We start from the raw sequence: 14,987 nt of genomic DNA, 5'->3' as shown, positions 1-14,987 counted from the left end.
GGTGGTATAGCCTACTGGTAGGGTATCTGTTTGGTATGCAGAAGGTCCCTTGTTTGATCCCTATCTTCTCCAGGAAGAGACCTCTGCCTAAATCCCTGGAAAGCCACTGCCAGTCCGTGTAAACAACATTGAGCTAGATGGAGCAATAGTCTGACTTCATATAAGTCAGCCTCCAATGCTATTCCTATATTCTGCTCTTACTGTTGAAGCTACACAGTTATAGATCAGGACAATGCCTTAAACAGAGACCATAAGCCACCCAGGTCTTTCCAAATGTCAAGCAAGATATGCATGCAAATAAGCCGGAAATCCAATTTAAACTGTTCTGAGCCTCAAAATAAATAAATGTGGCTTTTACCTTTTCTTCTAGCTCTTGCAAAGTTTGCTTGCAGTCTTCCAAATGAGTTTCAATCTCGACGGGAACTATCGTATACATTTCAGAGTATTTGATACGTAACTTATCCATTATCTCCTGGAGAATTTGCTTCTGACTGTCAATGGCTCTTTGGATTTCCTAAGAGGAAGCAATTGTTAGGCAGGGGAGTCCCCACTGTGGTTAGCAAGCGGACTGGTAGTTTTGGTGCCGTACAAAGCCTCATTTTGACTAGGCAGGCAAGCAGGTTAAACCTGAGAGATGCTCGCGTTGTTTAGTCAGATGATGCTTTTCAATTCACCCAAGAATAAATTAAACCTGATACCATTCCATTGTCCTGTCGAGGCATATTGACAGATGAAATAATATATTGAGCACAGAAAATACATCTGCGATTAAACCTCGCAGCTTGGCTTTGTTGCATGTGGGAAGAAAACCCTTAAACCCCCCCCCCCCACATATTTACCAAATGAAGTCCTACCAACAATAAAATGCAACAAAAAGCAACAGAGCTGGTACATTTAACTCTTGTGTCCATTCTAACGAAAAGATCGGAGAAAAACAGCCAGTCCCAGTTCTGCATGAAGAGTATCAGTTTCATGAGCTAAAAGGAACTTGACAGTTGTCTCCTATTTGTGGTCCAGAAATTTAATCTGATCTACATGGCAGAAACAACTGAAAAGAAGGAAATTTTCAGCCAAATTTCCAGGACGTTTTACTTACAGTGTTGTTCCTAAGGACAAGGCATTTCCCTGGCACTTAAATACTGAGCTTTGAGATTCGAATCAACGTATTGTGCAGTAAGAGTAGGAAAGTGGAAAGTAAGGGCATTTGTTCACCTAACAACCTACAAAAAAAGACAACTCTGCATATTTCTGTCAATAGAAAGAGGCTGGCTGACAGTGTGTGTGAATCAATGCCAGGGGCATTGATGTTGATTTATGCAAGTGCCTCTCGAGTTATGCCTGCATAAGATGCAACTTCTATCTATAATCTTTGGCCACACTCCCGCTATACATTTAAAGCAGTATCCAATTACTTTAAAGAGTCATGGCTTCCCTTAAAGAATTATGGGGGCTGTAGTTTGTCGTTTGCTGAGAGCGGTTAGGAGAGCCTTGTTCCCATCACAGATCTACAGTTCCCATAGTTCTCCGGGAAAAAGGGATGGGTTGCTAAATAACCCTGGGAACTGTAGTTCTGTGATGGGAATAGGGCTCTCTTAACAACCCTCAGAAGCCTTAACAGACTACAGTTCCCAGGATTCTTTGTGGGGAAGCCACAGCTGCTTAAAGTGGTTTGATACTGCTTTGAATGTTTGGTGTAGATCAGTGGTTCCCATTTAGGGGTCCGGGGACCCTTGGGGGGTCTGCAGAATGCGCCCAGGGGGTCCGCAGCCCCATCCTTTGCCTCCCCCACACACTAATTTTTTGTCATTTCTGCATGGTAATATCACGTTGTTGACGGCTTGTTTTAGCACTGTTCGTTTTTTCAACATACTGGCCAAAATCGGTTTTGAAATCACACTGCAATAACGATTTTGACCTAGCAATACATAGCAATATATTGCTCCTTGCAACAAGGAAAGCAGGGCAGCTGATTTTGAGGCACTGCTGGTACAGTGGTACCTCAGGATGCGAACGGGATCCATTCCGGAGCCCTGTTTGGATCATGAAGTGAACGCAACCTGCATCCGCGCATCGCGTTTTGCCATTTTGCGGGTCGCGTGACGTCATTTTGACCGTTTGCGCATGCGTGCGTGGCAAAACCTGGAAGTAAAACGCTCCGTTACTTCCGGGTCACCGCGGAACGCAACCAGAAAATACTTAACCTGAAGCACATTTATCCCGAGGTATGACTGTATTGTGGGGACGCGGGTGTCGCTGTGGGTAAAAGCCTCAGCGCCTAGGGCTTGCCGATCGTCAGGTTGGCGGTTCGAATCCCCGCGGCGGGGTGCGCTCCCGTTGCTCGGTCCCAGCGCCTGCCAACCTAGCAGTTCAAAAGCACCCCCGGGTGCAAGTAGATAAATAGGGACCGCTTACTAGCGGGAAGGTAAACGGCGTTTCCGTGTGCGGCTCTGGCTCGCCAGATGCAGCTTTGTCACGCTGGCCACGTGACCCGGAAGTGTCTCCGGACAGCGCTGGCCCCCGGCCTCTTGAGTGAGATGGGCGCACAACCCTAGAGTCTGTCAAGACTGGCCCGTACGAGCAGGGGTACCTTTACCTTTACCTTTTATGACTGTATTGCACAATGGACTGAGAACTGGGCAGCTGATTGCCCTCACTTCAAGGCACCATGGCACTGAGGCGGAGCAGCTTTTCTCAGTCAACAGGAAAGCAGCAGCAGCCACAGTGGGTGCTGGCTGCCCCGCTGATGGCAGCTTGATGCACCCCCCCATCCCCTCCCCTTCAAACCATGCGACGGAGGTGACTCCTCTTCCTCTCCCCGCCCACCGGATCTCCGTGACTGCTCCTTCCTTCTTTCCCACACCTGATCTCCAATTTCAGACATCGTGGTACAGTGGTACCTTGGGTTACGTACGCTTCAGTTTACATACGCTTCAGGTTACAGACTCCGCTAACCCAGAAATAGTACCTCTGGTTAAGAACTTTGCTTCAGGATGAAAACAGAAATCGTGCTCCGGCAGCGTGGCAGCAGCGGGAGGCCCCATTAGCTAAAGTGGTGCTTCAGGTTAAGAACGGACCTCCGGAACAAATTAAGTACTTAACCTGAGGTACCACTGTATATCAGAATATCGCAATGTTTAGCTGCTGATATATCATGATGTTGCAAATCAGATATCACTCAGCCCTAGTCTGTTTTTCAGTATACCTAAAATCCTTTGCTTATTAGGGGCTACCCCACATTTTGTTCCAAATTTTGTTCCATGAGGGGGTCCGTGGCTTGGCTTTTGAAAAATAGGGGGTCCTCAGTAATTAGCTTTCGAGGTTACCAGCATGAGTTTGACCAAACTGCGGGAGATAGTGGAGGACAGAGGTGCCTGGCGTGCTCTGGTCCATGGGGTCACGAAGAGTCGGACACGACTAAACGACTAAACAACAACAACAAGTAATTAGCTAATTGTGAACCACTGATGTAGATTGTTAAGAGTGACTTGGGGGCTTCCAGACTTTGCAGGCGGGATTCAATCAGATACAGGCAAATTCACAATTAAAATGGCACTCCTACACAACAAACCCACTTTAAAAAAGTGTTTTTGGATTTTTTCCTATAAGGAATGGGATGGGAAAACCCTCCGGAAAGTGTGGTATAGCTATTACTTGATACAATGTCATATGCTTTATTATCAGTTCTATCTCCAGTAATAAAATTGTATCTCTGACATATCGAAATAGAAATATTAATGGATCATTCGCTGATTTCAAAATTAACACTGAAGGCTCAGGGAGGGAGTCTGGAATAATTATCATCACCCCACCTATGAAGACCCCACCCTGTAGTTGTGTTGCAACCACAAAGCATGACAGCGGATGTTTTACCAACCTCAAGCTTCGCTGTCTTTTCATTAAGTGGTTCTAAGTCTGTTTCGTGGAGCAAAGATTCAGTGTCACGTAACGAAGCCTTCAAAGCGCCGATCTCCTCGTTCACCTTGTCCCGCTCTTCAATTTCAGACTGCACAGCATCCTTTTGCTTTTGAGCCTTTTGGAAGAGCCTGAGAAAATTGCAAGTCGTAATATTAAGGGGAGGCGTCCAGGGAAGCTAGAATCTGAGTTCTAGCAGGCTCCTAATATGAGCCCATTACCTGGTTTCTAAAGGCCCTAAACTCAAGCACAGCTTTCATTTCCACTCACTGAAAACCGCCAAGCTTCTTTAAAACTATTACCAAATGATGTCTTGTCTACTTAGAAGTCCCACTGAGTTCAATGAGGCTTACTCCCAAGTAAGTACATTTGGGGTTGTGGGCTTAAGGATCGTCACACACAATCAGTAGTGGGCGGTGGGGCAGTGTGAGTGGGGCTCTTTTGATCTCCCAGCTTCCCCATGTCATGCATTGCTGTCATTTATCGGGAGGCAGGGAGAGGCAAAGCAGTGGGGGAGCTCAGCATGGTGTGGTTGTGGCGGCAGGAGCCAATCTGATGCTCCTGCCACCGTGTCCACACCATGCCAAGCCTGCTGCGGCCTTACACTTACTCTTCTTCTTCTTCTTAGTGACACGGTTTTGGGAAGCCAGGAGAGCAATGCTGCGCCAACCCACCTGCTACTGCACATAAATACGCAATGAGTACCGTATTTTTCGCTCTATAAGACTCACTTTTTCCCTCCTAAAAAGTAAGGGGAAATGTGTCTGCAACTTATGGAGCAAATGCAGGCTGCACAGCTATCCCAGAAGCCAGCTGCGCTCCCTCTCGCTGTTCTAGCTTCTGGTTTAGCCGTGCTCTGTCCCTTCCCCCACCTCCCACAAAAGCCAGCAAGAGCCGCGCTCCCTTTAAAGAGCCGCACAGAGTGTGTGTGTGGCTCTTGGGGGCCCCCAAGACACACTCCACACAGCTTGTGAAAGGGAGCGCTGAGCAGAGCCTGGGATGCATACAGGCTCTGCTCAGTGCTCCCTTTAAAGAATATTTTTTTTCTTGTATTCCCCCTCTAAAAACTAGGTGCGTCTTATGGAGCAAAAAATGCGGTAATTACTTGGTTAGATTTATCACTTTTAAACTAGGCCCAAGGAACCTGTGGCTCTCTAGATGTTGCCGGACTACAACTCCCATAATCCTTTACCAATACTGGCTGGGACTGATGGGAGCTGGAGTCCCGAAACACCTGGAGGACCACGGGTTTTCCCTGCTTTAGAAGAAGAAGAAGAAGAAGAAAAGAGTTTGGATTTGATATCCCGCTTTATCACTACCCTAAGGACCCTTTACCTTTATCTATTAAGGAGTCTCAAAGCGGCTAACAATCTCCTTTTCCCCTTCCTCCCCCACAACAAACACTCTGTGAGGTGAGTGGGGCTGAGAGACTTCAGAGAAGTGTGACTAGCCCAAGGTCACCCAGCAGCTGCATGTGGAGGAGTGAGGAAGCGAACCCGGTTCACCAGATTACGAGTCCACCGCTCTTATCCACTACACCACACTGGCTTACAATTACAACTATGCTTTACTGTGGGAAGGTGTTTCCTTTGATGTGTCCTGATTCTCCCACATTTGGCTTCAGTGGAGGATTCAGAGTCTTAAGCCTCATGAGAAATGAAGAAGAACGTTTCTCCGTCCACTTCTTCCAAGCCACGCATAAATGTGTACACCTCGATATTTACTTAGACTTACTCTTTTGTTCGATTCTGCATGGTTTGGATTTCATTCATAACAGGAAGGCCTCTTCCCTCCGCAGACGGACATTCAGGGACCCTGAGAATGCTCCTGACACGCTGAAGTATTAAGCGCAACAACAGTTTCTCAGCATTCACACTTTCTCCATAAATGTTCGTACATTCCAGGAATTCTTCCAGCTCCTCTTTGCTGGCTCTCTCCTTTTCTTTCAGGTTTTCGGGCAGTTCTTCCTGAAGATTGTCTAGAATGATGCTTTCTCGTTCCATCTGAAGAAAGAAGAAGATAGCCACCAGGGGAGGGAGAAGGAAAACAAGATTACGATCCTTTGCACACTTACTTGCAAGTAGCACACATTGGGATTTATTTCTGAGCAAGCATGCATAAATGACTCCAGTTAATAACACTTATTTTATACGTAATGTAAAACAGACATGATTATTTATTGCTCTTAACAGAATTTCCCTGCGTACAGTAAACATTATTTACATTATACAAGAGAGACTGCCAACAAAATGTTGCAGCATGGAAGGCTTCTGTTTCAGCTGCTCCATTCCATTCCCCCTCCTCATCAGTTCTCCATTTCCCTCCCGAAAACCAATCAGCTTTGTGCCACTGAGCATGCTCAGTCCTCAATCGACTGTTTTTTTAAGGGAAGTCCCTGTTGAATGGTCTCTTTAAATGTGAAGGTTCATATTGTTCCACAAGATGTGTATGTCTTTAAGGGCCAGAGCAAATAACGAGACCCAGTTTTACAACTGTGAAACAGGATAGCAGGTGCTGCTAAGTTGTGTTAATTAAGCTGTGTCAGCAATTGGGTATAGTATATAAAGAGCAGCACCTAGCTCTCTCAGTACCCTGGTGGATGGGTCATGCTTGTTGATATATTTAATGTCAAAGGAGGTTTTGTTTTTGTTGTTAAAACCTGGTTAAAGTTATTTTTGAGTTCCTTGTAATGCGTGGTCTCCCCAGCAAGCTTTCTGCAGCGCAACTAAACTGCAAATAGCCAACAGTCCCCCCCCCCTTATTATTATTTTTGTACTTCTGCAAACTTCCCTCCTGCACATGCTCTACAACTCAGCTACAGCCCCATATTTGAGATAAACCTGGATTTAAATAGCCTGTGGAGCATCAAACCCAGAATAATCACCTGGCTGAGATGCCCCCCGCCCCCCCCCCCAATTACTCACTTCTTCACTGACGGATTTCCATTCTTGCTTCTGTTCTTCACACTTTCCCTCCCATTCTTTTGCAGTGTCGAGCAAATAAAGCCACTTTAGCCACAAAGTCGTCACAACGGTGTCAATCAGCACACAATCATTTTCGCTGCACATCGAAACCAGTTGTCCCGAGTCCTGACGCAAATTCCTTAGATCCTCTTCGATTGAAACCAGTCTGGAGGACATCATCTTTAAAAGAAAGAATTACCGTAGCGTAAACAATTGGTTTTAGTGAAATATTTTCTTTTTGTTTATTTTAAGATGTCTTTCCTATTTTAAATCCCATGGTAGGTCTCTCAGGGCAGCTTATTTTTAAAAAAATTCAAATCACATAATAAAGCTAAAAGACAGTAAAAACATACACAGCAAGCACAATAAACTAAAATATAAAATTACTGTGCCCATACATAACATTAAACCATGGTTTGTTTTTACCACAGTTTGTCCATCAAACCATGTGTAGTCTCACAGCTGAGAAAAAAGGCATGGCTGATTTCTCCAAACGTGGTTTGTTTTCCAGCTGCCCATGCCTTGTGCCTCTAATAACTTGGTGAGCATCATAGGTGGGTGACCAAACAAACCATGGTTAAGCAAAGCTGCTGGGTTTGGACAGAGAGCAGAACTGTAGTTAAAGCAAACCCTGGTTCATAGGTCAACAACAACTACATCTTGCTTTGCTCCCAAGAAGCAAAGCTGGGTTACTTTGTAGGGCTCAGTTCAAGCAGTCAGACAAACCGGACTTTGGCTAAACAAACCATGGTTATGACCAGGGGTTGGCAACCTAAGGCCCATGGGCCACAAGCAGCCCATGGGGGTTGTTTTACCAGCCCATGGACCCCCGCCGCTCACTCGGATGGCTCCCGTGCACCACGCTAAACCGGTGTAGAGAAGAGCGAGGACCGCCTTCCACGATGCTGGCCAGCTTCCCTTCAGCTGCAGGAAGCTCCTGCAGCCAATGGGAAGCTGCGCACGTCTCCTCCGTGCTGGAAATAGCATTTGCGCATAAGTGCATGCGCACTCTGGCCCATTGCGGTGTCTTTGGTGGCCCAAGCCACCAAAACTTTGCCAACCCCTGGTTACGACTAATACCCAGCCCATAACTGCCTCCCAAGGGGGCCAATTTAAGCAGCAAATGGCTGTCTAAAGTTGTGCATTCCACAGCTATTGTGTGGGGGCACAGAATAGACTAAAGGCTCTCGCAGCCACTTGCTTTCTGTTAAAACATAGACTTGCTGCTGCTGCTGCGTCTATGTTTAGCCATAACAGTGAGCGGCTTCATAGGATTATTGTTAAAGATTCTTTACACTGTGGGTGGGTGTATGTGTGAAGTGCTTTGAGGACTGCAAAAATTTACGATCATAAAAACATGCCACTGTGGTGAAGATTATTCTCACCTTGCTTTGTTCCGACTGCTCTAAAGCTTCTTTATAAGACACTGGAATATGGTACAAAGATTTCTGAAGCACCCTTTCCGCGTCGTTGAGATTAACATGAATCACCTCTTTGGATTTTTTGAAGCGGTTGTATTTTTCCAAGCATCTGTGAATGCAACAACATTAAACAAAGCAATCAAAACACACCCATATTTTTTTCTCCAGTCGTGGAAAGATCAGCCCAAAGGTTATAACCAGTGGCACAAACTAAATATATAAACAGAAGAGATTTTTTATAAAAAAAATATTATTAGCCAGTGGTGGCTTTGCTGATGCAAAACTTCTGCTGATGCAAGACATGATACGTGATTTTCAACAGTTCCTCTTAACCAACAACTGGCTCATTCTTGGCTACATACAGCTTGTGATTAGTTGAGGACAGAGCATGACAACATATCCCAATTAGAAAGCTAAGCCAAACACTGGTTTAGTGCAACTTGGCATGGCAGCTAAAAGGAACAGGAAGGTGCAAAGTGGTAACAAACTCATTTCTAGGAGCCCACGAGCTCATAGGGCCGATAGCTGTCAACTTACAGATTTGAAAATAAGGGACCAGCAGCCTAGAAAATAAGGGGTCAGCAGCCAAAATAAGGGATTTCCAGAGCACAGGGAGGTTCGACTTCTGAGCCCCTCCGAGCCAAAGGCAGAAAGCCCAGCCAGCAGCCAAACGAAGCCTCAAGCGGTGGTTCCCACAGCGCGGTAACCCGGCAAAGGGGATGCAGCAAGGAAAACCACCATCACCTCTCCGCTGGGAAGCGCTGAGCAAAGGCGAGTCCCCAGGCAACGAAGCCAATTTTATCAGCACAAGGCATGCAAGCTCCACCCCCCAGTCATTCTTAGACTCCTTACTGGGTGAGCAATGCAGCCAAGCAACACAGTTGGAGCCTCCCTCCTCCCTGGCTGGCAGGAAGGGAGGGAGGGAGAGGAGTTGCTTCCTTTGAAACCCGGGAAATTTACGGGATATCATCAATCCGGGACAGCAGCGGGAAACGGCGCTGGGATAAGGGAATTTCCCTCCAGATAAGGGACGGTTGACAGCTATGCGTAGGGTCTTGCTAAGCCAACCTTTGGCTTAGCGTATCACATGAACCCGTTCACTATTCCTGGACCTAGCAGGCCCCACCTGCCCTGTCAAGCCCTACTTTCTCAGACAAGGCACCATCTCTTTGTTTGAGATCAGAAGCAGCATGCACAAATGGACATCCAAGGAAAAGATGCTAGCAGGAGCAATGGTGGAGCCCATGTGCCTATTCTCAGGCAAGTCGTTTGTTAACTTTGGCGCTTTACTATGAGCTACAATGATGCACTCTTGGCACCTGTCTTTTCCTTGAGAGGCAACGCAGTGAGCGTCCGGGGGGTAAAGTAAAACCGATGTGTTAGCATCACCAAAGTGACCTCCCTGGGGTGCAAGACTGGGCAGCGTGTATGGACTGCCCAGGCAACAAACTCCCCTCTCAGCCTTGCTGATGCAGTCCAAAGGAAAGCAGAGCAAGGCGTTTGCCACCAGCTCGGCTCTGTAGGGTTTAAAGGTAAAGGGACCCCTGACCATTAGCTCCAGTCGTGACCGACTCTGGGGTTGCGGCGCTCATCTCGCTTTATTGGCCGAGGGAGCCGGCGTACAGCTTTCAGGTCATGTGGCCAGCATGACTAAGCCGCTTCTGGCAAACCAGAGCAGCGCATGGAAACGCCGTTTACCTTCCTGCCGGAGCGGTACCTATTTATCTACTTGCACTTTTGATGTGCTTTCAAACTGCTAGGTTGGCAGGAGCAGGGACCGAGCAATGGGAGCTCACCCCGTCGCGGGGATTCTATATGGGGCTACCTTTGAAGGTGACCCGGAAACTACAACTAATCCAGAATGCAGCACATAGATAGTTGACTGGGAGTGGCCGCCGAGACCATATAACACCGGTCTTGAAAGACCTACACTGGGTCCCAGTACGTTTCCGAGCACAATTCAAAGTGTTGGTGCTGACCTTTAAAGCCCTAAACAGCCTTGGTCCAGTATACCTGAAGGAGTGTCTCCACTTCCATCGTTCTGCCCGGACACTGAGGTCCAGCGCCAAGGGCCTTCTGGCGGTTCCCTCACTGCGAGAAGCCAAGTTACAGGGAACCAGGCAGAGGGCCTTCTCGGTAGTGGCACCCGCCCTGTGGAACGCCCTCCTATCAGATGTCAAAGAGATAAACAACTACCTGACATTCAGAATACATCTGAAGGCAGCCCTATTCAGGGAAGTTTTTAATGTGTGACATTTTAATGTATTTTTATTCTTTGTTGGAAGCCGCCTAGAGTGAGAACAGACTACCTACCTCTGCACATCAGATTTTCTCTTTTGCTCCTGCTCTCTTGCTATCAAACTCTTAGAAACGAGATCGCCAAGGGTTTTTTCCAGTTGCAGTTTGGCCTGCGGTTCGACTATGCTTTCCATCGCAGAGGTCAGCGCTTCTACTTGAGACATTGCAGACTCAAGTTCTTCTTGTCTCTGGCGAGAGAGGAGGCTGGGCTCTTCTAGCTCATCCAGAGTGAGCAGAGGATTGCAGAAAAGGGCTTCACGCTTGCTGAGGAGGTCGGAAGCCCTTCGGACAGCTTCTCTGTAAGACTTCACAGTCCCAAAGGCTTCATTTAAGGCACTCTGTACAGGTTAACAAAATTGTATTTTTTAAAGGCAACTAAAAAATGCCACAAGATTGCATGGGTGGAAAATACACACCTTTTATTTCATATGCTACTCTGCCCTGATGTGACAAGACCTGCCCATATAGCTGGGCTCCAGATTAAGTCCATTTCAGAGATTAAGTTAATGCAGGGGTCAGCAAGGTTTACTTTGCCTGGGCCAGTTCACTCCCACGAAGATCGCTCCGTGGGCCGGATCGCAGGGACTTGCCGAGCAGACAGCTGGGTTCGGGGGCGGCTCGGGGGCTGTTTAAATGACCTTCATGGGCCGCTTGTAGCCTATGGGCCACAGGTTGCCGACCCCTGAGTTAACGTCTAACTAGCAGGAAGGCCTTTTCAGTGGTGGCCCCAAAACCTATAAATCCCCAAGCTAGTAGATTTAATTGTGTTGGCTAACGCCTCATAAGAGGCTGGACACAACCTTTTAGTTAGCCAGGCCTGCCTTTCCGGTGGTATGCTTCTTTCTGGCCCCTGGCTCAGCAAACAATAGGGAAAATGACAACTCATCTTCAATGTGGCTTACTAAAGTGAAAAACCAAGACAAATTAAAACAGCATGGAAAACATGCATACAAACCCCAGCAGTCAAGAATCCCTCTGCTACTGTAACCAGCCATTCATCAAACCCTTCACCGGGCATCTCAAATGTTAGAGATGGTGACAGGTAAAAGATGTGTGACAGGTGACTGTTCCACTTAGGGACCACCATGTTGTCACATCTCCTACTTTACAGAGGACAGTCCCCCGTTTGAAGGCCTGTCAGGCAGTCTGTTACTAGAAGCTGTTGCTGCTCAGAGAAGACCAGAACTAATCTAGAGTAGGCCAGAGGAGCCAAAAGACCTCCTTCTTTGGAGGTCTTTAAGCAGAGGCTTGACAACCATATGTCAGGAGTGCTCTGATGGTGTTTCCTGCTTGGCAGGGGGTTGGACTCGATGGCCCTTGTGGTCTATTCCAACTCTATGATTCTATGAAAAGCAGGGTAGGCCAGAGATCTGCCTCAGCAGAAAGAATCTCAGCGGAAAGGTCAACAAGGTAAACAAGATATCTAGGATTACTCACTTTACGTGCGGCAATGTCAGATTTCAGCTGTACTTTCAGGCTTTGCAGTTCATCCAGTTCCCTCTGCAAACTATCAGGGAGGGAAGATTGTCCTTCCTGAGACCCCCTCTTTCTATTAATTAAATCTTCAGCAGCGCAAGATTCTACTTCTGCAGCATCTTCAATCACTTTACAGTACATATTTTCACATCGGATCGTCTGTGTTTCCAAGTCAAGTAGAATGGGCTGCCGGAGCTCGGATTTAATTTGCTTTAAAGCTGCTAAACTGTGACCCAGCTTGCTCTGGAAACCTTGCTCGTGTCCGCATTTTTCTTGAACAGCCAGTATCTTAGATTGGATCACTTGTGCCAGCCCATCTATTTTCACGCCCAAGCTCTTTATTTGCTGCATCTTGGTCTCCTTGAGAGAAGGACCAAAGGCCTCGCTTTTGCCTAGCAGCCTGGGTGCCTCCTGAGTTAAGTGCCTGGCATGCTGCACTTTCCAACTTAAAGTCTTTTCTGACATCGGACTGGTTTCAGAGGCAATAGAGTCGGAGCAATCTTTCAAAACATCACAGTGTTTCTGTATAATGGAGATGAGAGCCTCAACTTCTGAGAGTGCTGTTCTACGCCCGTCGCCCTCCGCAGAACAGCTAACCCTCTGCTCAAGCTTACGTTTCAGCTTGCAACACTCGCCTTGCAATTTCTCAAGGTCTGGTACATCCCATTTCAGATGCAGGCATTCCCAAATCTCCTTGTACTTTTCTAAGTGCAACAAACCTGACTGGATGGCCGCTGCTCTCTCTTTAAGCACAAACAATTTACCCTTAATGTCTTGGTCCACACCTGCCTGGTCCAGTTCCAATTCCTCACGCTGGAGGCTGCAAAGATCCTGCTCCAATGACATCAGCGTCCTTGTGACTTTTTCATAGGCATCTACCTTGTTTTCTGCTGTACGGCGGTTAATCTGGTTTAGCCTGTGAGCTCTTTCAGTTCTGCTCTGGAGGCTTCTCAAGAAGTCATTGAGAAACAACTTCTCAAACACATTTAGCCCCTGAGGGGATGCATCAACAATACCTTTTGCTTCCTCGATCTCCTTTGCAGACTTTTCTACGACGGCATGCCAACGGTCCATTTCTGACTTCAGGCTTGTGTCACCGGTACCTGGCTTGGATACCCTCTCTGCTTCTTTAAGTTTTGCTTGCAATTTTTCGGTGTCTGCAAAAAGCTGCCGTCTCTTTCCGAGCTCAGATTCCAGCTGCTCCAACCGCTCTACTAATTTCGGAACAAGGTCTTTGTAGCAGGTTTGCAACTGGTCCGAAAGGAGGGCGAGGGCAGAAGCTTCGCCCGATTCCAACTGGGGAGCAATGCGCTGTGCCTCGTCCACCAGTTGCACGACACCTGACTTTTTCTCCTCGGCGGCCCCAATCAGAACCTTGCAGCTTTCGATTTCAAACATCAGATCGTCCGGGAAAAGCGCTGCCTTCCCATCCAGGTGGAGCAACGAGACTCTGGCCCACAAAACAGCCTCTTCAATCTTCTTTGTGAGGTCATACGCCTGAGGATAACGGCCGCTTCTTTGGGCATCTTCCGTAGGAGTCAGCTGCTCTAGCTCCTCCACTCGAGTCTGCAAATCATTTATTGCGCTTTCCAGAGCTCTCTTCCCTGTGTCGGTCCACATCCTCTTCATCTGCATCTCAGCACCACTTTTTAACATAGAAACACTATTTTTAAGCGCTTGTAATTCTGTGGCCATCAACGCCGAGTGTGCTTGGTTGTGGGTGTCCCCGCCTGTTCGCAAACAGTGCTGCTGCTGCAGCAACTTTTGGAGCTCCTGTGCTTTATCCATGAAAACCTTAAACTCATTGGCTTGTGCTGCAACCCGGATCTGCTTCCTTTTAAGTGTGTCTTCCATCTGTTTCCACCACTGGTCTATCTGGGCCACCTGGTTTTGGATTAACTCCTTGTCCATCCTGGTTAGGTGTCTAGATAGGCTTCCTTTTTCAGCCTTCAGCTTTTGCAAAAGGATCCTCCCTTTTTGTATAGAATCCAAGCATTTCTGGATATTCTCCAGGAGAACTGTGTCTTCTGACAGGGGTACCCTTTCGGAAGAAAGAAAAAAGGAGTAAAAATCTAACATTTTGAAAGGCTGTTTTCCTCAAAGCACACCAGCTAATCAAGATACTCAGAACTATATTTCACAGGCAGTAACTAGAGATCAGCGAGAAATTCTGTCCAGTTTGCATTTAAAAGTGAACCTAAACTGATTTTCACTCTCCAGAACAATACATGAACCAAAAGTGAGCCAACCTTCCAATTTTGCAATCTAGATCTCCACCCAAGCAATGCACATATATAATAAGGCATATACTGTGGCAAGGTCTGTATAAAAATACACCATTTAGCAAAAGTAACACACACAAAAACATTACACTAGGGAAAATATGCTTTGGAAAAATGCGCATATTTGGCAAATTTTGAATATAAACATGTGCTACGTGAATAGAAATTCACAGTAAAATGCTTGTGAATGCTCAAGAGGACCTTTTAAAAAATAAATAAATATGGTGAACAGATTTTGAATTGTGGATGAAAAACCCAAATTTAGATTCTACCACCCCTACCACTAACTAGATACCAAAGGCCCAATTTGTATGGAATTTTAGTCTTGCATGGATAGGACTGAAGCCTTAGTCAAAGACTCAAGTAAATAAATGTTTATTAATCAATTGAAACACACACCTTCCCCCAGTTGCAATCACTTGGGATGTCAGGTTTGACATTTAGTTTTTGATAAGAAGGTACTAAATCCAAGTGCCCAAGCGCAACTGAAAAGATCGCTGCCATTCATGTTTTACCCAGTCCTATGCTAAGGCAGAAAGATCTCCTGACCCGTCTTAAGAGGGAGTGATCTGCCTTATCCTTTTAAGTGGAAACAGCAAAGATCGAACCTAGCAACTCCTGCCGGCAGAGCCTGT

The 14,987-nt window shown here is 46.7% G+C and overlaps 1 protein-coding gene across 6 annotated transcripts in view; it reads right to left on the bottom strand.

Annotated features, from left to right (window-relative positions):
* The window catches only part of SYNE2 (spectrin repeat containing nuclear envelope protein 2), a 259,349-nt gene that overhangs the window by 130,542 nt on the left and 113,820 nt on the right, over positions 1 to 14,987 (bottom strand). For all 6 annotated transcript variants that reach the window (XM_077923084.1, XM_077923110.1, XM_077923091.1 and 3 more), the window contains exons 46-52: positions 12,032 to 14,111; positions 10,610 to 10,932; positions 8,261 to 8,405; positions 6,837 to 7,055; positions 5,647 to 5,915; positions 3,875 to 4,043; positions 359 to 514 (exon numbers count right to left, since the gene is read on the bottom strand). In XM_077923084.1, coding sequence (XP_077779210.1) covers positions 359 to 514; positions 3,875 to 4,043; positions 5,647 to 5,915; positions 6,837 to 7,055; positions 8,261 to 8,405; positions 10,610 to 10,932; positions 12,032 to 14,111 — 3,361 coding nt within the window. The remainder of the gene's footprint in view (positions 1 to 358; positions 515 to 3,874; positions 4,044 to 5,646; positions 5,916 to 6,836; positions 7,056 to 8,260; positions 8,406 to 10,609; positions 10,933 to 12,031; positions 14,112 to 14,987) is intronic.

This window comes from Podarcis muralis, chromosome 1 (assembly GCF_964188315.1).
Source record: "Podarcis muralis chromosome 1, rPodMur119.hap1.1, whole genome shotgun sequence".
NCBI lineage: Eukaryota > Metazoa > Chordata > Lepidosauria > Squamata > Lacertidae > Podarcis > Podarcis muralis.
Note: the sequence above shows the minus strand (reverse complement) of the source record. Positions and strands in the feature narration are given on the sequence as shown.